The sequence below is a fragment of the Festucalex cinctus genome, chromosome 2 (genome assembly GCF_051991245.1).
Source record: "Festucalex cinctus isolate MCC-2025b chromosome 2, RoL_Fcin_1.0, whole genome shotgun sequence".
NCBI classification, from domain to species: domain Eukaryota; kingdom Metazoa; phylum Chordata; class Actinopteri; order Syngnathiformes; family Syngnathidae; genus Festucalex; species Festucalex cinctus.
In genome coordinates, this window is record NC_135412.1 from 11534204 (window position 1) to 11556777 (window position 22574).

At 41.4% G+C, this 22574-nt stretch overlaps 2 protein-coding genes and 1 long non-coding RNA gene across 5 annotated transcripts in view; 2 read left to right on the plus strand and 1 right to left on the minus strand.

Moving 5' to 3' along the window:
- Positions 1-21837, minus strand: part of LOC144013714 (uncharacterized) — a 50877-nt gene extending 29040 nt beyond the window's left edge. For 2 of the 3 annotated variants that reach the window (XR_013282300.1, XR_013282301.1), the window contains exons 1-4: positions 21671-21837; positions 21415-21531; positions 18754-18823; positions 14012-14100 (exon numbers count right to left, since the gene is read on the minus strand). This is a non-coding gene — a long non-coding RNA (uncharacterized LOC144013714). The remainder of the gene's footprint in view (positions 1-14011; positions 14101-18753; positions 18824-21414; positions 21532-21670) is intronic. The other variant, XR_013282302.1, reaches the window with a different exon arrangement.
- On the plus strand, positions 757-11395 carry scrt2 (scratch family zinc finger 2). The gene is made up of 3 exons (XM_077512870.1): positions 757-1460; positions 7311-8107; positions 8217-11395. The coding sequence occupies exons 1-2, from the start codon at positions 1301-1303 to the stop codon at positions 8102-8104; spliced, it is 954 nt and encodes a 317-aa protein (XP_077368996.1). The 5' UTR covers positions 757-1300; the 3' UTR covers positions 8105-8107; positions 8217-11395.
- srxn1 (sulfiredoxin 1 homolog (S. cerevisiae)) lies at positions 20885-22308 on the plus strand. The gene is made up of 2 exons (XM_077512876.1): positions 20885-21206; positions 21491-22308. Exons 1-2 carry the CDS (start codon positions 20979-20981, stop codon positions 21698-21700), a joined length of 438 nt encoding a protein of 145 aa, XP_077369002.1. The 5' UTR covers positions 20885-20978; the 3' UTR covers positions 21701-22308.
- The last annotated feature ends 266 nt before the right edge of the window (positions 22309-22574 follow it).

Below are 22574 nucleotides of genomic sequence, written 5' to 3' on the forward strand. Positions count from 1 at the left end.
TAAAACTCCATCAAACATGTTGTTTCCCGTTGATCAAACAGATGCACAATTTGTTTCGCTGGTTTTCCAGACACATTTATTCTGAATGAATGTCTCACTTCTAAAGGGAGAATCAATGTGGAGCTGGGAGGAAAAACACCACAACTAATCTAATCCATCACTCACACAACGAGCTAACAAGTCCACACAAACACAAAGTCATGCTCAGATGTGTGGCCAATTTTGTTGAGCGTGGCTCTAATTCTAGATTTCACTCTAATCAAAAAAGATGTAATTAATTAATCAGATAATTCCCTGCCACGCATGGCAGGACACACATCTGTGCGGCCGTAACGTGGAGGAAGCTGAGCTGTGCGGCTGCCTCATCAACAGCACTGGAATCCACGTCGTCTTTGAGGGGGAGGAGGGGAGAAGGAAAAAAAAAAAAGGTGTCCGAGTGTCCCAGAGATAACCTCCCTCAGCATGTGGTTACGTCTGTGTCAGAGGGCCACAAACCTGTGAGGCTGTTTGAGGTAACACAGCAGCGCCTGTACAAGGCAAACATAAACTGTGCCACTTCATCTGAAAACAATGGGGGACAGGACGCCGAGTGTGTTCTCATCCACATCTCCATTGTCTGCCCGCCTCTTTCACTCCTCCTCCGAGCGTGGAGCATAAGCGGGGTGAAAGAGGCAGGGGAGGGGAGAGTAAAAGGGGTTGTTGGGGGGGGCAGAAGAGGGGGCAGCGGGGGTCTGACTGTGTTCTTTCTCCTCTGTCTGTGTGCGAATGCACAGACGGTTCACTAGTAATTTGATGTGTGTCCCCGGGGACATTTGATGGATTAAAGCTAAGCAGCTCCATTTCGCAGCACCACCTGATCTTCCACTGCCTGTGCCCCATATAAAGGCTGGCGTGATTGCTGATCTCAGCTAGTCTGACAGTGTCTCTCTCGCTCTCTCTCTCTCTCTCTCTCCCTCCTCTCTGCGCCTGTCTCCTTCTCTTCTCCTCCTCACTGGTCCTTTAAGCCGGCCGCATCACAGGAGCTATCCAGTGCTGAACGGGATCACTTTTATTTATTTATTTTTCACTTTTTCTTAGGGGAAGCTGGGGGAGCCAGAGTGCGCCACACAGAATTGCCGTTCACCACTGGTTTCATTTTTTTATTTTGTTTTTTCAAAAAAAAAAAAAACATCTCATGTTTTTGGCCGCCGTCTTCATCTCAAGGATTACCGTCAAGCTAGCCGTGCTCGTGTGCTCCCTCCGAAGCGTTTTCTTTTTGCTCATGCGTTTTCCGCTGCGCTGTGTTATTATCCACTGAAACATGCCCCGCTCATTTTTGGTGAAGAAGATCAAACTTGATGATTTCTCTTCATCCAATGCGGCCACCAACAACCACCATCAGCACCTGGACGACTCGTTCACGTTGGCACGCTCCATCACAGACTCGGTGACCAGTCTCGGCGTCCGTCTGAGTGAGAATGGTGAGTTAACATGCCTCCGGTCTGCCCCGCTCCAGACTGTAGTCCAAGACTGCTGATTGCAGCACGCCTGACATCCGCACACTTGACGGCGTCCGCCTTTTGTTTTTTGCGTGCGGCGTAAAGACGGGCAGCCAATAACATGTCGGTAGCGTGTAAATTAACGGCCGGCTGCTATTTGCATCAATATCCCGAATAATCCTCCCGAGCACCCCGCCCCCACCCTGCTCCCAGACTTTTGTTTTTTTGACTCCAAGTGAAGGACAGACACAATTCAGGTCACAGCCACGGATCAGCTTATGCAAATAGGGAACAAAAATGTGTGTCTAATCACTTGTGCGTTTGGACGACTGCAACAGCCCAGCGGTGGCTGAATGCTGAGGCACAGGATGATTTCATTTGGTCAGCAAGTGAGCTAATAGATTGATGAATGTGAGAGATGAGTACATTTGTCCTTAGCTGTTATTGTCCTTGAGTTCCCATCATGGTCCAATCCTCCCTTGCCCCCCTCTTCCCCTCCAAATGGAGCATGCACAATCTCCCCACCCCCATCACTCCGCTACATCTTTCTCTTCCTTCCGGGCATTTGAAAACTAGCAGGGGTTAGAGTTTCAGCCATGTAGGCCCATCGCTGCCGCAAGAGACATCAACACGCTGTAGAGTGCGGCCAGGGGGGAAAGTGGGGAGCGATGGGAAGGAGGAAAAAAGGAGACCAAAAGGCTTTAAGGGCAACGGCGAGGTCCATCACGTGACGCGGGTTGTACAGTAAACATGAAGAAAGGCGCACAGCCGCGCGGTGGCCGGCGCTCGGCTCGGACAGCCCGAGCTGCACTCCACGGCGCCGGGAGCGACCTTCACTCTGGCAGTCTGCTTTAAGCTCACCGCTTCCATTTTGTGGCCCTGTTTAGACGACCATATGTGCCTCTTTGTTATCATTTGTTCGGATAGCTTCACAGCGAGGGAGGCGTCACAGCCCACAGCTTCATGCTGCCAGAATGCCCACCTGTTATTCAACCAGGCCGCTAACGAATTCAGGGAATTTCTGATGGATCGCTGTTATAGGGAGGATCAATTGGCACTTTTTTCCCCATTAACACTTTACTAGGCAAATAAAGACACATCCAATCTCACTCTGAACATTCTCTAGCTTGTACTCTTGATTCCTTTTCCTTCACTATTAATACTTTTAACCAAAATATATATATTTATGGCAATCCCACAAAATGGTCAGAGATGAATTACTGGCAAACATCAAGCATCAGCATTTCTGCCGTGCCAGGAGATTTTCTTCCCCCATTGTGGGAGACATTTGACTTGAGTGTCTGTCGACAACAAAGAGGGCTGGCTAAGAGGGTCCATTAATTACATGCTTGCTTTGCATCTGAGGAATGACTCGAGGAGGCTCTAAAGGCTGATACAGCCTAAAGGATGAACTCCTCGCCTGACCTTGAGTTATTGAAACCAGTAAACAACTCAGATAAAAGGAAAATACCTCACATCAAACGAAGACCATAATTTCATTTGCATTGTAACTGTTGACATGCTTGACATGGCAACTAATATTTAATAAACAAAAAACAAACTGCAGCATTATTTAATGCAAATGATGATTACAAATATTTTTACCAGTCCAACACATGCTTGGGTGTCATGGCTGTGGCTGTTTAGACAGAAAATCCTTCGCAATGTAGACATTGTACTCCAAGAGCACTTGAGCTGATTTCCAAGTGGTTTCTTGAAGACACTTGAGCATCCTGGCTGCATTAAACAGGGGACCCTCTTCACAGGTCAATGCATGTCTCACATTGTCAGTTCTCAAGCAAACTATCACTGCGCCCCATTGATCCTTTCCTCCTGCTGTTTTTGTCCTCTCCCAACAACTGCACTATTTTACACCGGATAGCCTATTGATCAGCTCAAAAATTGGAATTCCATTAAAAAGCCATCAATAACCAATTTCCACTGCTTGCAGCAAACACTGCTGTGGACTGTTTCTCAGGGTAGAAATTCCATCTCAAATGCCCGACCTAAAGAATAAAAAGGTACATTTCCCCTGAAGGTAAAATGCATTTTGAATGCTCCTGAGAGTCACAGCATGAGAATGCATTGAACTCTTTTGGATGCATTTGAGTTTGCCAGTAAGCCTTTTGAGCTTGTTGGCACTCGGCTGCTTCAGGAAGGAAATGAGCGAGTTGAACGATGCCAATGAAAATCTCTCACTGCATTCAGGCACTGAAACATCTCTTCTTGCTTTGCTGCATCACTCTTAACCCTGTTTAACCCTTACAAAGACTTGATGCTCTGCGAAAAGGGACTTCCAGTTTGACACAAGATCAGGGGTGCAGATTTTGGAATGGGGGGCACGGGGACCAAGTTTATAGGAATAATAAAGATTTCATGCGTGTGTGTATAACACTGAAAATCCATTGTAAAATTCTTCATTTAAATAATGGCTAAACAAGAAATCATTCATAATTTTACTATTATTATGCAACGCCAATCATCCACAAACGTTTACATTTTAACTTGTGTATGAACTCAAGCATAGAAAAATATTTTGCATAAATTAAAATAATTGTGTGAAATTGCATGGAATTTACATTTTAAATAATATTAGTATTTTCCTAAAGTACATGTAGCATAAAACATTTCTTATTTTTATATTTAGCTTGTTTCACATATGAGCGAATGCCATTTATTTGCCTGTGTAGATTCCCAATCTTATTATTGTGACTATACTCAACATTACGGAACAATTAACTGCAACATCTCAGCAACAGGTATAAGATGCGATAGTCTACTTATATTGTTTTTAAGAAAACGCTGTGATTATGTCTTGTTTCTTCATTTTCCTCCTTAGAACGGCCATGGGGACTACAGCTACCTGTTTCTTATTAGGACCTTGTTTTGGTTACAAACCCCACACTGTAACAAAAAAAAAAAAAAAAAAAAAAAAAAAAGAGAGCTGTTTTAAGAGTAAAGACGTAGCTATTTCCACATATATTTTAATATGGATTTCAATTCAGCTGAGACATATCTAGCTAAGAAGAAAACAAGTTAAAATCCATCCCTACATTTTCCGAACCGCTTATCTCTACGAGGGTCGCTGGCATGCTGGAGCCTACCATCTACCGAAAACTGTTCCATTCTTCATCGTTTATGTTGAGCACATTTTTTTACATAGTGGTAAGACTCGTGCGCAACGTGACAGTGTGTTCAAATGAAAATCCAAGTTAGAGCACACACAACACAAACGCCACTTCACAGCCTAATAAATATACAACAAAGAATGTAACTTTCGACTTTTTGCATGTGACTGTGACGTCACACCCTTCATGGCGTGTATCCGGCGCACTGGACCGCAAAATAAGAAAATGGATGGATGGATGGATGGATGGATGGATGGATGGATGGATGGTCATTTTACCATGCACCAAAATATGACCAAGTTTTCCGTGTTGTAGATTAGTGACCAATATCGGCCATGTAAATAGCAAAAAAATAGTAAAGTGAATCTAACCTGGGTCATCTGGTCGGAAGACGAACGTCTATCTTACTGAGCTAACAGGCCTGTAATTATTTTAGTGGAGTTTGTTTTGTGTTGACATGTATGTCAGTTCGTTATCACTGGGACTAATGGTTGGGGTTAATAAGAGGCTGAGGTTGTAGTATGGTTGACGTTACATAGTCAATACCTAAATAATTCCTACCCTGTTAGCTCAGTCAGATAGACACTTGTCTTCCAACCACACTATCAGGGTTCGAGTACCAGTAACTACACTTATGGTTCACTTGACTATTTTTTTTGCTGTTTACATGGCCAATAGAGGGCACAAAACTACAATACACTTGGGTGTAATTTGGCACATTTCAAAACCACCTTTGTGGTCGTATTAATTGGAGGACTTTGCCCATTAAGCCATTTTAAGCTTTTTTACATTAAGCGTTTTAGACTGTCCCTGTTTTTTTTTTTTTTTTTTTAATTTGTCTTATATTGAACTCATATGTAAGTAATAGCAAAGTCTGTGTGTGTGCAGTAGACAGTAATTATTTGGCTCATTAATGTGATTTGAAACACGTTGTTGTAATTCAACACCTTTGTTACAATCTTTCTTAGTCCATGTTTGCTAGTGAAATATATAAGCGGTGATGTACTAACCCCTTAAAAAATAATGGCTGCAAATCCGTGAATACTTGAGGGCTGCCAGTCATTTTCACTTGCTCTCCATTACCATCTACTTTCTTCATCAGCTGTTATGTGATAAAAAGCCAAGTTTGGTTTACACCCTTGTCTGTATAGTAGTACAAGCTACTGCAGAGCAAGATATGACCATTTTAGAAGATAATCGATTAGATACAGGACTATAAGCTTTACAAGTTTCAACGGTTTTAATCGATGTAAGTGGATATCCACTTGCTCCTCACAAGGGTCGGAGGGGTGCTGGAGCCAATCCCGGCTGGCTTCGGACAGTAGGTGGGGTACACCCTGAACTGGTTGTCAGCCAATCGCAGGGCACACAGAGACGACCAACCATCCACACACACAAGCACACGTAGGCACTTAGGGACAATTCGGATCGCCCAATTAACCTGCCATGCATGTCTTTGGAATGTGGGAGGAGACCGGAGTACCCGGAGAAGACCCACGCAGGCACGGGGAGAACATGCAAACTCCACCCAGGAAGGCCGGAGCCTGGACTTGATCTTGTGTCCTCAGTACTGAGAGGCGGACGTGCTAACCACTCATTCACCGTGACGCCCGTAAAATGACCAACATGGCCATATTGTTGGAGGACTTGTATAGGCCGTGCAGCCAGTGTGAATTCAGGAAAAGTCTGAATTATTATTAGATCAGTGAATACAGCAGGCGATAGAAGGTAAGGGTCTGTTTCCAAACTAACGATCTCCAACTTCTGTAAATATCGCGCTCTATGAGCCCTGACAAAAATGTGGCACTTCTACCGACGGTCGAAGGTCGATGTCATCGCTAGATGGCCAATAATAACTTATAATTAGGGTAACAACAGTCCTTAAGTTGCTAAGTCACTCCATGTTCCATCCAATTCAACATCCGTTTACTCCCACCGTCCACACTGGTGAAGTCACATGATCACGTGACACAGGTGCAAAAGGTCTATAATACTTACAGTACATAATTAACAGATAACGTCCGTTCTTTGGCTGAGTTGGAGATCCAAAAAATTTCATTCAGAGTTTCACATTCTGACATATTTTTGTATAACTTAAACACAACAATGGTTGTAGTACAATGTACGCTGTTCAGCCTCCATGCCTGTGCCAATGGAAGAGGAACATCAGCCCTCTGTTTCAACTGAGATTTTTGCCGCCTTACGATGCATCCATGGAGACAATTGGTCATAAAACACTGTTTTCCTTTTTGCAGAAAACAATAGTTTATGGCTTAGCTTATCATAGCTAGATTGCTATAATGATTAGTTTAGGGTAGGCTTACACTGTGTGTATATGGATGTCAGAACAATCATTTATCAATCGCACACCAACTTGAGCCAAAGAATCGCATACATGACGTGACGCGAGATAAAATCACCATCTAAAAAGGCTGCGGCGTCAACTACTGGGGAATTTTTAATAAGATACCCTCAGTGGGAAGTTGCCAGCTTCCTCCACGCAGCTGAGCTCATCAGGTTTTCCTGCATGACTGCACTATTGTGTGTACAACCTGTGGGATCTGGAAAAAAAAATGCAATTATCTCTGTGCGGCTCTTCCACTATTTCATCCGACATGATAATCATGTAATCAGCGGCATGTCACCGTGTCCTCATCCATCACAACCGCTGGCCAACTGTGTTTGCGTGCGTCTCTTTACTCAGGCTACATCCAGGATTACATCACGCCATCTGTATACCGGGGGGAGAAGAAGATGGAGCACAAGCTGGTGTCGGACCCGCTGTACACCCACGTGAGCAGCGGCGGCGAGTACTGCGACCCCGACCTGAAGCACCCCGACAGCCCCCAGTCAGGCATGACCGCCAGCGGCTTCTACAGCGGCGAATCGGAGGCCCTGGATGAGGGCTACACCATGGATGCCTTCTTCATCTCGGACGGGCGCTCGAGACGGAAGGGAGACGGCGAGGCTCGCGAGGGGGGCTCGAGGAGCAGCAGCGCCAACGCCGGCCCGCAGGAGAGCGCCGGCGCCGGCGCGGCTCGCCACACCTGCAACGAGTGCGGCAAGACGTACGCCACCTCGTCCAACCTCAGCAGACACAAGCAGACGCACCGCAGCCTGGACAGCAAGATGGCCCGCAAGTGTCCCACCTGCAGCAAAGTGTACGTGTCCATGCCGGCCTTGGCCATGCACATCCTCACCCACGACCTCAAGCACAAGTGCGACGTGTGCAGCAAGGCCTTCAGCCGACCGTGGCTCCTGCAAGGTCACATGCGCTCCCACACGGGGGAGAAGCCCTTCGCTTGCGCCCACTGCGGCAAAGCCTTCGCTGACCGTTCAAACCTCCGCGCCCACATGCAAACACACTCTGCCTTCAAGCACTACCGATGCAAGCGCTGCAATAAGACCTTCGCTCTCAAGTCCTATCTGAACAAGCACTACGAGTCGGCTTGCTTCAAGGGCTCCGCAGACGAAGACGACTCTGGATCAGACAACTAACAGGTGTGGAAGACGCAGAATTTGGAAACCCCGCCGTTGCAGGTTGGCAAGCCCTGACCCCGTTGTTCACTCTGCTCTCTCCATGCCTTTTTTTTTTCTTCCCTTTTTTTAGAAAGCAATATTTTCACTGAGATTACGAAGAAGAAGCTCTAACGGCAACGGCAAAGACAATTTCAGATGCTGGATTTTTTTTCCCTGCACAGTAGCTAATCGTCCACAGACAAATACAATCAAAAACCTTCCCCAAATAGAAACTGTAGATGATAGTTGTACACATAAGTAACGTGTGCTCACACCAAACACACACACATACACTGACACACACACGATTATATATGAGGCCTGGCATGTGAATTTTTATCAATGACTATACTAATATCAATAGTAATAATATTTAGATTCCTGATATTTTATAGCAAATAGTAACGAGAAAATTGACAAAAAAACATAAAAAAGGACAGTGTTCTTTGGCTTTTTTTTTTAGAGACAAAATGACCTCTTGTATTTTTATGCTGCTTTTTATTTGCTAAGAATTGAATTCTTTTGCAACTGCCAACTTTTTATGAAAATGTGAACTATAACAGTATTTGCAAAAAAGAAGGGGAGATAATTTTAAAAGGTAAAAAAAACAACAACCCCCTTTTCCACACCAATGTTATTTTTGTATTTGATTTTTCTAAAATTATTTTTTGTGCTCAATATCCCTTGATCAAAAAGCATCTTTGTAACTGTGGGTAATCCAAACATTTGAAAGAAGCCCTCACAGGTCATACGTGTTTCAATTCTGTTCGAGCTGTGCTGTTCAAACGTGGCAGCGGGCCTGTATAACAGGTCAGCCATTTTGGGGGTCCCGTATCTATAGCAAAGAAAACACTCGTTCTTCCTCCAACTTGGCGGCGAGCGAGCGTCAGCTGCCTTCGCGGTGCACCGTCTTTCCGAGAACGAGCGCCCCTCACGTGATGTTTGAGGTTCTTCTCGTCCGCCAGTGTGACCGCGGGCTGACGCTTTACTAACTCGCGCACCCTCAGTTACAAAGTGACTCTTTTATATGTCGCTCAAAGCTCCGTCCATTGTTTAGCTGCATCTAATTATCATGTAAATACTTTATTTATCTATTTATTTATTTTTGGGGTATTTATTGAAGACTTAATTGCTATGTATTTATTTATTATTTATTCTTTCAAATAATGAGCATTCATTGAACTTGTAAGATGCTGCTGCTCTTCAAAGAAAATGTTTATATGCATGAAAACTGTAGAGAGTCCGCGGGACTTAGTTTTTAAAGAGGAACAATGTACAGCGTCACTGCTAGCAGAGGTCCAACTAACCGACGCAAAGCTACTTTTTGTCTTTTTCTCATGGCAATAACCTTATTGACATGGCAAGTGACATGTACAACAATCACAGCTGTCCTGTTTCCACTCAATTTAGGGCAATAAAAAGAAAACAATGACAATTCAATGGCAAAATATTCTCCATCTTGTCTCCAAAAGTCTGAACGACGCTCCTGATTTTCGACCCCCCTGGAACAAAACAACTCAGGCAATAACTAACTCCTTGACTCAGATGTGACGCTTCTTGTTGGATCAAATTCGAGTCATGTAATGTCGGGGTGATCGTGTTACATCAAGGTTTCAAAGGTGCAAAAGCAATAATGATGCTGGTGCAGTGAGAGGCTGCTATTTTATATACTCAATCTCGTGTTATTGTCTCCGTTGTTTTACAGAGCAGCCGTGTGAGGGACATTTATGATTTAACACTATTCAATTGGCCACACCGTGAACTACTTATCTGTGCGAAATGTCCACGTAAAATAACTTAGTGCGCTATAAACAGGTCCTGGAAGTTCTGAAGCTTGTTTGAGTGAAGCGGCACGCTCGAATGCACACCCAAGTCCCCCGTCATTTGTCCCCGACTACTCCCCCCGCGCCCCATCAGCCATCTTCATCCCAACTGCCTCTAAACAGACCCGCAGAGGATGAGATGCGCTGAAGTGGGATTGGCGGAGGGCGGCCGAGTGTGGGAGGATAACAGGTGTTTGCAGACAGACTGCAGATAGGGAGCGTAATTGAGTTGGTGAGCAACCTCCAAGGGGAAGGTCAAGCACCAGCAGGCAAATGCACTGTCAGCTATTTGCATATTTCAAATGGATGAAACGAATGCAAGCCTAAACCCCCCCCCCCACCACCACCACCACCACCACACCACCACCATGCAGGAAAAAATAAAAAATGAAGAAAAGAGGAGTTTCCGCTCTGTTTATCCATCCGCTTCATCCTGTTGACGGCTGTCTCAGCACCACAGCTGAATCACTGCGTGAGAGCATCCAAACCACCTGTCTCCTATCTCCACTCGCAAAAAAAAAAGAAAAAAAAAAGCACCATTTGGCACATCGCTGAATTATTGAACTTTGAACCGACGCACAAATCACTGCTTGCATTGCTCTCTCGTTGCTTTTATATTTTACAGAGGGAGAAAGATAAAATGTTTTGCAAAGCTGGCGACAGCAATTTAATATGGAGGATAAAGGGATTGAGATGAAAAAAAAGAACATCATTTGTGGATGTGCAGCAGGCCGACTACACTCGTATTTAAAAGCGGCAGCAGATCGGATCTCAGACGCTAATTACTGGGGAGGCAGCTCAACTTGATTTTTCACTTCCAAATTGAGACCGAGTGCAGCATTGTTCCTCTTTGACAAGTTTGTACATAGAATTGTAAATACATCACAGCAATAATATGCATGTAGACATTTAATTACCCTTTTCTATCCATGCTGTCTTATTTTTAATTTATTTATGTAAAAACAATACAGGTACCAATTACAATCCGGGTGGCCACATGAATCAGGGAGTGTCTTGGTTTCCAAACTATTTGTAAGACAAGGCAACAACAAATACTTCAGTGTATTCTCAAAGAATTGATCATGCTCTGTTTCTTTTTTTTTTTTTTTTTTTTTTTTTTTTTATGTGCCCAGCTTGGCTGTGCAACGAGAAGTGCCAAATAAATATGATTTCCATGACAAAAGCCTTCAACATATGGTTGGCTGCTTGAAACCTTCCATATGGCCCTCAAAGGAAAAAAAAAAAAAAACTGATTAAGATTTTCCACTTTCTCTCTCTCTCTCTCTCTCTCTCTCTCTCTCTCTCTCTCTCTCTCTCTCTCTCTCTCTGAATATGAAGAAACGTAAGCCATGATTGCTGAGGGATGTTTTGGTTTCTCTTGTTCTGCTACAATTTATGACGACAACAATAGCAATGATAACGTTAATAAAAACAATAGCACAAGCAATCTGCAAGTCTGCTCTTATTTCTTTGGTATATGCAATCAATGACTTGCTTCCAGGATTAAAGAGGTATTCTGGTTCACAAGTTTTTTTTTCTAAGCCACTTTGTCTACAACACTGTTTGAATACTATCATCGATTGTTCACATCTCCATCAAACACAAAAAACATGTTCAGACAAAAATCTCTCTCTCTCTCTCTCTCTCTCTCTCTCTCTCTCTCTCTGCTTCTCAATTATTTTTTGTTTTGCCCCCATCCCCGAGGATAAAGAAAGTATTTTGCCCCCCCATCCCTCTGTTGCGACTATAGCATCACTTGTCCATAAAATCGTTCTAAGTACACTTGTGCAGAGGATCTATTACTCTTTTCAATCTTCCTAACAATGAGACTGCCACTGCCACCTACTGTATTGGATGTGTAATTTAATGTTCTACGAGTACAGCAAAAAACAAACAAACAAGCAAGCAAACAAACAAACAAACAAGCAAGCAAACAAACGTTGCGCTCCCCCCTTGTCATCGCACTGCATCCCCCGGGGTTACACCCCATCATTTGAGGAGGACTGTTATATATACGTACACATATAAATATATACATTTATATTTATGTGTGAAACTCCTTGTCCCCATTAAATCAGTAAGTTAATTATGACAGTAATGCGCCGTCAGATGGAGCCTCCTCAGCCATTGTTTGAGCGGTTTTAAGAGCTTTATTGTCAGTTTACTTTAAATATCCGCACTAGTATGAGTCACAAAAATGCCAACAACCTATTGTTAGAAGTGGGTATAGCGAGCGGGGCTTGATGACGCTTTGAAAGAAGAGCTCCTGAGACGTCTGCATTATGAAAAGCCCAAGCATCTGTTTTAAGCTCTTCCTGGTCATTAAATTTTTAATGGCACATTGATTTTATGCTGCAACGACTCTTTCTGAGTGACTCCAAAGCCGGCGAAAAATATGGAACAAAATAAAAATGAATCATGGTAGCAGACAGGGATTATTATTCCGGGGCTTTTCTTGATTGGGTTCTAGGGAATGTGCAACACTTGAAGTGAATCGCTTGCGTCCTTCAGTGTCCTCCAGCAGCAGCTCAACTGCAGCCTAACAAGACAGCAGGCTGAGCTGTGACAAGACACATAGCTGCACACTCTTCCATGTGGAAAATAAGTGAGGCTGTTAAACAAAAGGCAAACAAACCGCATCAATAAATACATGCTGGCTTCTGCTCTTAAAGCCAAAGGACTGTTAAATTGTTGAAATGGGGAAACAACAGGAAGTTGACAAGTTCCAACAGCTCAAACGTCACCCTGCCACATGTTGCACCTTATCAAATTTTATGATGCGGGTAAATAACTGCCTCCATCACATAGCGACAGACTGTAAAATGGGCACCCGTGGAATCCAATTACATCACATTTGGGTGAGCAACGTTCTCCTGCACAGGAGCAGCTATGAGCTCATCAGTGCCGCGAGACAGGCGAGGAGGCCGCGGCCCTGCGAGCACATCAACAAAGAGCGCCGCCCGCTGCCGCACACGAGCTGAGCATATCAAGTCAATTATTGAAAGCAACCTGCAAAATTGAGCGCGCTATGCTCACACTTCAAAGATATTGACTTGAGGATGCCATCATCATTTGAGTGAAAATATGACTGGCTTCTGATGGAGGGAGTGGGGTCACTGCAAGGTTATGCGCAGCTCTCGTGGGCTCACATAACCTTGATACTTGATGCTGTAGTTTCTCTCTTATAAAAACGTACTTCATGATAGGGCTGCTTGATCATGAAGAAAATGTTAATCACAATTATATTTTTAATATTTAATATTTTTAATTGAATCCATGATTAGGACAATTATTTATTTTTGGGTACAAAACAAGAAAATGTTTAAATAAAAGTGTTTGAAACGCGATAATTATGTTAAGTTCCTTTTGGATGAAACAAAATGTATTACATTGGTTATTTTAAAATGAAATAAAACGGTTGCAAATGTATAAATTTAAACAACTCAAAATTAGTATGAATAATCTTTTTTACGATTATGCTGATTTTGTAATTGTGGAGTGTAATAATTGAAAATGTAACTTCGATAAGCTGGATTAATTGCACAGGCCTACTTCATGATATACAGTACACCAATTAAGCCCATCGTACTCAAACTGAGACATACAGTATACCATGCCATGCATACCTATACAGGACTGTCTCAGAAAATTAGAATATTGTGATAAAGTCCTTTATTTTCTGTAATGCAATTAAAAAAAAAACTGTCATACATTCTGGATTCACTTGGAAACACTTGCAGGTGTTTCGAGTTAATGAGACGATTCAAGTGATTCGTTGAATAGCCCACTAGTATACTTTTTTCATGATATTATAATATTTTGAGATAGGATATTTGAGTTTTCTTAAGCTGTAATTCATAATCAGCAATATTAAAATAATAAAAGGCTTGCAATATTTCAGTTAATTTGTAATGAATCCAGAATGCATGACATTTTTGCTTATTTAATTGCATTACAGAAAATAAAGGACTTTATCACAATATTCTAATTTTCTGAGACAGTCCTGTACAGTATTATAAATATACTGTATACTGCAAACACTGAATATAAAAAGTCTACACACCTTTCATCTGGAACTGGGAGCTCTCAATGTGGAGGGACGTTCCCAATACCAGTCAGTGTTGTCCCAAAGTCAAATCCTTCAAACTTCTGCTAGAAAGCAATAAATAAATAAATAAATAAATAAATAAATAAAATGTTGCCATCTTAAATGTATTTGGGATTAATCAGAAACACTTTAAATGTTGGCAGGTGTGTGGGGCCTCCCATATAGCATGTTTGAATGTGAATGTAAATTCTGACCACACAGTCTGATGTGCCAGTTGTGAGCAGGTGTGTGCACTTTTGCAACCACATTATCTCAGTTATCTCTGAAAGATTTTTTTTTTTTTGTAATAGACTTGTACTGGTTATAGGTGGTCTCATTCATAAATATATACATGTACAGTTCATCCATATACAACGTATATTGTATACATTTGTTTTATTCATTGTTTTCCTTTCAGACACATTATTACAGGTTACATCGATCACATCACATTATTTGCAACATTGACATCCGAAAGAAGGGCTGACAGGTAGAAGCCATGGCTTATTAGAAACCCATCTCCATCAATTCTTACTAAACATATCAGTCATATATACTGATTATAATAGTCATTGATTCATATCGTTATCCATCAATTCCAGGCTTATGTCTGCACAATCCTCAGTTCATCTTGAATGTCCATGTATACTTGCATAGATATATACTGTAGTGCACACATTACCTTTCAAAGAAGTCACCCTGACAATTTCATGTTTTCCATGAAAGCACACTGAGAAATTTTCTGGACTAGTGCTACAAAAGATATTATCAATCCAAACTAGGGGTGTTAAAAAAAATCGATTCGGCGATACATCGCGCGATTCTCGAATCGATTCAATAAAAAAAAAAATCGATTTTTTTTTTTTTTTTTTTTTTTTTTAAAGAGCTCAGAATTGTTCATTCGGTAGTCTTACCGATTCAACGTCTTATCATCATTGCCTTTTTTTTTTGTGTGTGTGTGAATCGATTTTTAAACTTCCATTTTTAAATTCACTGCCTTTGACAAGTATACTTGTCAATTGTATTTTTTAGAGCGGTGCTAAATGGGGGCGAATCTGAGCATGCTCCACTGTAAATATCAAACTTGGAAACAACTTTACTGATGCCCAACCACCGGTAGATGACATCATTGCCCTATTTTATAGGAAATAAACACAGTTTCAGAGTCCATGGGAGAAATGGCTGTATTTTGGCAAACCTACATTTTTCTGCTGTCAATTATAAAAGAACGGGACGGGACAAAAAGTAGGGAGTCTATTCTGTTATTTGGTAGATTCGGTTTATATATAATTATTGAATGGAATATCACGTGAGTATTGGAAATGTAAAAAATTTCTATAATGACTGGCAGTGAATGAGTTAGAAAAATATTCAACAAAACGTCTGACTTCGGGTTAGGATTCACACCTTGAGCATGGAAGAATGTTATATGAACGGAACATTAAGCCTTAATATTTTATTTTAATGCTGTTCAAACATGAAACAGATTACAACCTCTATAAGACTGAAATTTCAGCTAAATAAATAATACATTTTCATATAAATCTTACACTCTACAAGCGTACTGATTAGTATTTTCTAAATTTGAATGAAAAAAAATCGCAACAATCGACTTATAAATTCGTATCGGGATTAATCGGTATCGAATCGAATCGTGACCTGTGAATCGTGATACGAATCGAATCGTCAGGTACTAGGCAATTCACACCCCTAATCCAAACTACAAGTTTTCCAACTGAAAGTAATCCACCAGGATTTTAACATAGCCTTCTTTGCCATGCCTTCATGCACTTCTCGAGAGATTCTTCCGGGATGATCCGCAGCTCCAATGTCACTGCCATCTTGATGATGTGGATTTAGGTGAGAAACGGGGTTGCCACAGCATGGTGTGATGACATATGATGACATAATTGACCCTAAACCTTTGAATAATTTTGTATGTAGTACAATACATAATTTAAAATAAGATATTTTCAGTAATATATCAAATAAAGTAATGTATCACACTGACGTATATACAGCTAGTTGTGTAGTAAAACAATTTAGACCAACTGTGACTCTTTCCACATTTTGGACAATTTAATTAAATTTAATGAGGGCTCACAAATGGTTGCATCAAATGGCTCACTTGCAACTGGTGCCATCTACTTCTTCCCACAGGAGACAAGCAGAAGCATGTCATCCATGTAATTAGAACAACTATCATTACTTCATTTAACACTCTTTAAAGTGGCGATGGCCCCCGACGCTGACCCTTTGTGTACACGGGACGCCATCTGTTGGCAGAACACTCGACGACTGGCAGCTTGAACAACAAGGCACAAAAACACCATTTGCTCCATTTGCTTTAGTGTACAAGAAGGTACAGAGTTTTTTTGTTTGTTTGTTTTTTTGAAAAGGCGAACTGCAACATAATACAAAAAAATATCCTGCATCCTGACAGGTATCTGGGGCGTGCAGCGTGGGTCCTGATGATGATCCCAAGCAGCTATGAGTGGCTATTTAAGAAGTGAACAGTTAGTCTGCGCACATTGTGCATCACAGGAGAGCTGCTCATTAAAACCTCCATTCCTCAGTGTTTCATCAAGTGCGACTGCCAAGCTCTTTAACTCACTGTTCTTGATGTTTGCGCTGTTTGTGGAAAACCCATCTGTTTCCCCGTCTCTCTGTTGGCACAGGGTGCACCTCATCCGTATGCTTCACTTTTTGAAGTGATGTCAGAATCGCATTTTCATGCATCTAAGATGTCCAACTTGTCATCAGCACTCCGGCAAAAGTCAACAGGGGCGCGCCTTAAATAGCATCCCTACCCCTTCATCAAGAACAAAGAACGAAACTGGGATACTTTGGAAGAACATAGTGGAGCTTTGAGTATTTGCTCAGTTAATAGGAACATTTTGAGGCAGTGGCATTTGATATTAATTACTTTTAAATAAACTAAATCATCCAAGACATATTGTTGTGTAAACAAGCCAAAGATAAGAATTTATCATTTCATCATTGCTATGTGTTTATCTCAGCAATTATCCATCCATCCATTTTCTCAACCGCTTATTCCTCACAAGGGTCGCAGGGGTGCTGGAGCCTATCCCAGCTGGCTTCAGGCAGTAGGCGGGGTACACTCTGAACTGGTTGCCAACCAATTGCAGGTATCTCAGCAATTAGTCTAATCTAAACAATGTATTCTGAATAATATTGCATTTGTGGAATAAGAGTAACGTAGAATAATACATACACCGTGTTTTTTTATTCATCTCAGAGGGTTGCCATCTTGCTCTGTATTGCCACCTGCTGTCAATTGAAACTGACATCAACATGCTCACAGGCATCAACTAAGCAAATGCTGAAAACAAGCAAGACGTGACAGTCACAAGTTTAGCCTGTGGGCACCTGACATCAATTTCAGCAGGTGGTAGTATGTCACTCACTCGTACAATAAGTTATTCAAGACTGAACTGGTGGGAAAACACTGCACGGTAATTTGTATTGTTCCTAAAGAAGTAATGAAGAGCGAGTAAAAGGAGATACTGCAACTCCCCATTCCATAAGATTAAGAACATTTGTTTTGTGCTAAGGCTAAAGTGAATTTACTTCAAGACAAGTAAGATTATAGCAGAGGTCCAATCCAGAGGAAGGAAATCTTTTCATGGGCAGGTTTAGCCAGTGAGAGCTATAAAACAAACCACATTATAGAACAAATCAGCCTTGCATTGGACCGCAATATCATCTACTTTTGTTTAAACACATTTTAGACACAGTCATCAATCCCAAAGCTGTGCGGTATGACAACCGAAAGTCACCGTCAGAGTCATGATCACTTTCAAAGCATGTCAGCGTGTAAAAGAAGAAGGGGGGGCTAAGGCGGTATAAATAAATATAGCTCATTTCTGGCAGGTAATTTTCTCCAGCTGCTGTAAGTGTGACAATCCCGCGAGGACTGAAAATCTAATATTAACAGCAAATCATTATGTGGGAACCGTTCTTGCATGACCTGCGGCTGCACCTGTGTGACTAACTCAATTGAAGTCATTGAGAGATGTTAGCTAGAAGAACGCATCTCCGCTTTGACAGCAGAGGGTCGAACCGAGTGTAGTGGGATTCAGATGATTTACATGTTTATGTGTCCTTTACTGACAGGGTTTCTCCTTTTGCATGTGATGCTGTTTATTTTGGTGATACATTCTGACAGACATTGAAGCAATAGCTCAAATTTGATGCTGAGTAATGAACGCCAAGGGGTAAAATGTCACCATACATATTTACCGTATGTGCAAATACAGCCAGTTGCACACTCCACTGCCTTTATGGCCTAACTGTTGTATTTCAGCTACACCGGTGTCAGCTCACAGCTCTCTCAAATTGAAGAAAGCTTGAATATTTGTTCGAAATGATCACAAGATTGTTGGTATGGCTGCATTGATACGTTACCTACTTTGCTCAGTTTCAAACAACAAATATATATAATGTACAGATAGCATGGCTAATGATCACCAACTATATATAGAGCTCCTTCATGTTGGAACTGATTCCCGTGTGACCAATTAATTGTCATAAAAGGCCCTACCAATGTAGTTGAAAGAATTTGTAATCATTCAATTTAATGACCTGCCTCTTCTGTCCAAGAAATCATTTTTAATTGTCTCATTAAAAGACACGATAGCTATCAGTATGTGTTGGACAACAATGGCTCTGTTTCCGCATAGCTTTTGAAGATTTACCTGTGCAAAGCTGCAAGCCCAGATGTCCTGTTTTTGTAACCACAGCAACCTGCACGGCTCTTTGAAATCTCTGCAAAAATAGAACAGTACAGTAAGTTAAGTACTTTGAAGCAGTACGCCTGTATCATGCAACAGTCTACTCGACCTCATTAAAGAAGAAGTTACAGGATGGAGGGCTTGTGGCGGCTTATTTTTCAGATTAATTGCTGGCGTGAATTTCAAAGAGGCACCCTGGTCTAAATATCAAATAAAATGGCTGTTTACAAAACAGCAGTCCAATAAATTAATTCAAATCACTATTTTATTAGCTTTAAATTCATCCCCGGCCGCCTACCTCCATCTTTCTTTTTCTTTTTTTTCCCTCTATCGCGCGTCCTCATTAGGGTAACAGGCTGGGTACACCCTGAACTGGTCGCCAGTCAATCCATTTTTAGATAAACCATATGAAATTGCTGTTTCCTTAAGTGCAAAAACAATAAATCATTCAAAACTGATGCACATTTCCATTGTCAGTTTACCACTACCGTATAGAGTCTATACGGTAGTGGTAAACTGACAATGGAAATGTGGAAGAGTCTATACTATAGACTCTTCTAGCTGACGTCACTGCTTAGCACCCGCTGCGCCTCCCGGAGGGCAAACATCCCATAACAAATGAATGTAGAGAGCTTGATTTTCGCCGAGCGTTTTCATTAAAAGGTGGGAAATATGTCAAGTGTCACAAAAAACTTCCCAAGTTGGACACTACATTACTGCGAATCATTGAAGCCAGTCGTTTGGATCCGCTATCTACAAAAAAATAAAAAATAAAAATAAAAATGGAGTTTGTTGGAGGGCAAAGTGGAAGTGGAAGCCTAACGTATGTTGTTTTTGATTGAAACAGTATGTCGATCACTATTTTCATGGTGTAAATTGTCATTCATTATATCATTTGTGTCCGGATATACTCGTCTTGCTGTATATCGAAGTCTTCGAGCTATCTTAGCTTGCTAGTTGCTAACAAACGTTTACTACACATTCCTCAGCAGAAATCAAGCCCGAGTTAAAGTGTTAATTGGGTTAAATCGTTTTGTTCAAAATTACTTGAAAAGGCTACTTATGCAAAAAAAATTATGAATGCAATAATATGGCATATTCATCACGTCTGCCTCGAATTTACAATCAGAGGTTAATGTTATGACCAGACCAACTGTATACGAAAAAGATAAAAACTACCTGATATAAAAAGATCTGAGCATATCCTCGTACTTTTTGTGGGTACAAAGCAGTTGCCTCGTATTTTAGCTCGCAGTCGCGCTAGCCACCATGCTCGTCTTTCACTACTCACTGTCTTCCACCTGGTTTAGAATCGCTGCCGGCAGCCGAAAGAATGATCTCATCTCTCTTTGAGCCATTAGCACGTGTCAAGATCTGGTCCACGAGGGCCAGAGTCCTGCATGTTTTCGAGGTATCTCTACTCCAAAGCACCTGATTCAATTATCAGGATAATTATCAGGCTTATGCAGAGCTTGCTGATGAGTCAGCTGTGTTGAAAGTGAGAAACCTCGAAAACCTGCAAGACTCGAGGGCTGCAGTTTGACACCTATGCATTAGAGCATTCATCGGCCGCGCACAAGTTTACCATAGCATTGGTCGCTGATTTATCAACTGTTTGACCTATTTTCTAAGTCACGATGATTGTTTTCTAATTCACTCGCATTGGCGCCCTGCCCTCCACCGCAAGGGGTGCACTTAAACGTGACGCCACACTGGAAGGGTCTATTGTTTTACGTCAGCAATTTGCAACTCATACAAATAGTTTGTTATGGGATCCAGTATAAATGTAATTTAATTGTTTCTTTGTTTGTTATGTTTGTTTGTTTTTTCAACAAACGTTCATATAAAGTACAAGTTTAATGTTACTGTAGGCTACAAGAGAAAAAAAATACTAGTAATTCCAGTTGTCGAAATAAACAACTACCGTATCTCAAACACAAAAATTGGTTTAATTCACACCTCACGAATCTTTTTTTTTTTTTTTACTCAAACGTACTGGTAACTACAACCATCGCGAAACATATTTTGCTCACCTGTTTTCAACAAGTTATTAAAGCTAAGCGGAAACAGTACTGTGATTGACAGCGACACAATCCAATCACAAAGCTCTTTCACACGGCACGCCCCACAAAAAACGCATCGCGGAAGTAACGAGGAGCAGACTGTAATTTGGACAACACTTCAGTATTATGTTCCGTTTGTGGCGCTGCAACAGAACACTTTTGACCCAGTCTGGTTTCTGTGGAATAAACTCGTCGACGATGACCTCTCAGCGCGTCGTTAAAACGGACGAGAGCGGGTCGATTCACTCCCAATATCTACAGGAAGTGCACTACGTTCCGATTGACGTCATCATCAGACCTTTTCCTCCGGTTCTGGACGAACAGAAAGTCCAGAGCCTCGTCGATACATTGAAGGTACATTAAACGTATCAGCAGTTCTTCTGTTGGTGTGGTTGTGCTTTATGAATAAAGTTGAGTTGAGGGATCGAAAGTGGAAGACAACCCCAAAAATGTTGGTATGAGTAGGACATCTACAGTAAATTCCTGTCACTTGTGTGTGTGTGCACAGGACCATACCCAATATTTAAAACAAAATCAATGAACATCTTTAAACATTTATCACCTGTGTTTTTTGTTTGTTTGTTTTTAAATGTACTGTTGCAATTCTCTCTCCTGAACATTGTTTGCTTTCTTCCCAGGCCGGAGCAGACATCCACGTTGTACCGCCCATCGACGTGCTCTGGATAAAAGGCAGAGAAGGTGGACATTATTTCTACTCTTTTGGAGGCTGTCATCGCTTTGCCGCCTTCCAGAGGTTGAACATGCAGACTATCCCTGCCAAGATGATCAAATCAAACATCTCGGATCTCAGAACATACCTGGGGGCTTCCACCCCTGATCTGCGGTGACCACAGGCCTTTAAATGGAGAACCCTGCAAGTAGGAGTCTACTTTTTTTTTTTTTTTTTTAACTCTCCCTGTGGAATGATGATGATGCATTGCAGACAGTTGTCCATCAGGGGGCGATATATATCTGCATATAAACTTTTAAATTGGTCTTTGACAATCGAAGTTCAGCAGTGAATCTCTCTCTCTCTCTCTCTCTCTCTCTCTCTCTCTCTCTCTCTCTCTCTCTCTCTCTCTCTCTCTCTCTCTCTCTCTCTCTCATATCATGAAGGACTTTATGCCACATTATTACAGTAAGTTGAGTATTTTTTTTTTATTACTCTATCTTTCGTTTCTTTTTGGGGGAGAGGTATTCATTGAAAAGCCACTCCTGAATCACATATCATATATAGATGTTGAAGCTGCTTATGAGAGGACATTGAAATTTCCCCATTTCAGCAAGGCTTACTGAGTTTAGTTGCAACTTGTGACCATCTCCATGTATGTTCGACCGTATATTTATAAGTATTTGTGTTATTATTACTATGTTTTTATAAAGTTTTTATAAAGTGAAATATTATATACCGTAGTGCCTTTAAAAAAAAATAAAAATCTTTCCTTCCGAAAAAATATCCATACTGTCTATGTCTTTTTGTGCTATATCTCAAAATGTTCAAGATTTGTATGAAATAGTCACACATGCAGCGTGAGTGTATTTGGATTTTTATTCATCATACGTTTGTTCTTTTGGAAATAAATCTATGCTATTAAATGTCACATAAATTTCATTCCAACATAAATAAATGTGTCACTTGGACATTTAAAATGTCTATAACGTGTTCACACAGACCCCACACAACTTGTTAGTAACAAGTTGTTACTTGGTAATTAAATGTTG

Coding starts and splice junctions, on each gene's coding strand:
- scrt2 (XM_077512870.1), top strand. CDS start 1,301: ATGCCCCGCTCATTTTTGGTGAAGAAGATCAAACTTGATGATTTCTCT. Junction 1,461..7,310: donor CGTCCGTCTGAGTGAGAATG/GTGAGTTAACAT, acceptor CTCTTTACTCAG/GCTACATCCAGGATTACATC.
- srxn1 (XM_077512876.1), top strand. CDS start 20,979: ATGTTCCGTTTGTGGCGCTGCAACAGAACACTTTTGACCCAGTCTGGT. Junction 21,207..21,490: donor GCCTCGTCGATACATTGAAG/GTACATTAAACG, acceptor CTTTCTTCCCAG/GCCGGAGCAGACATCCACGT.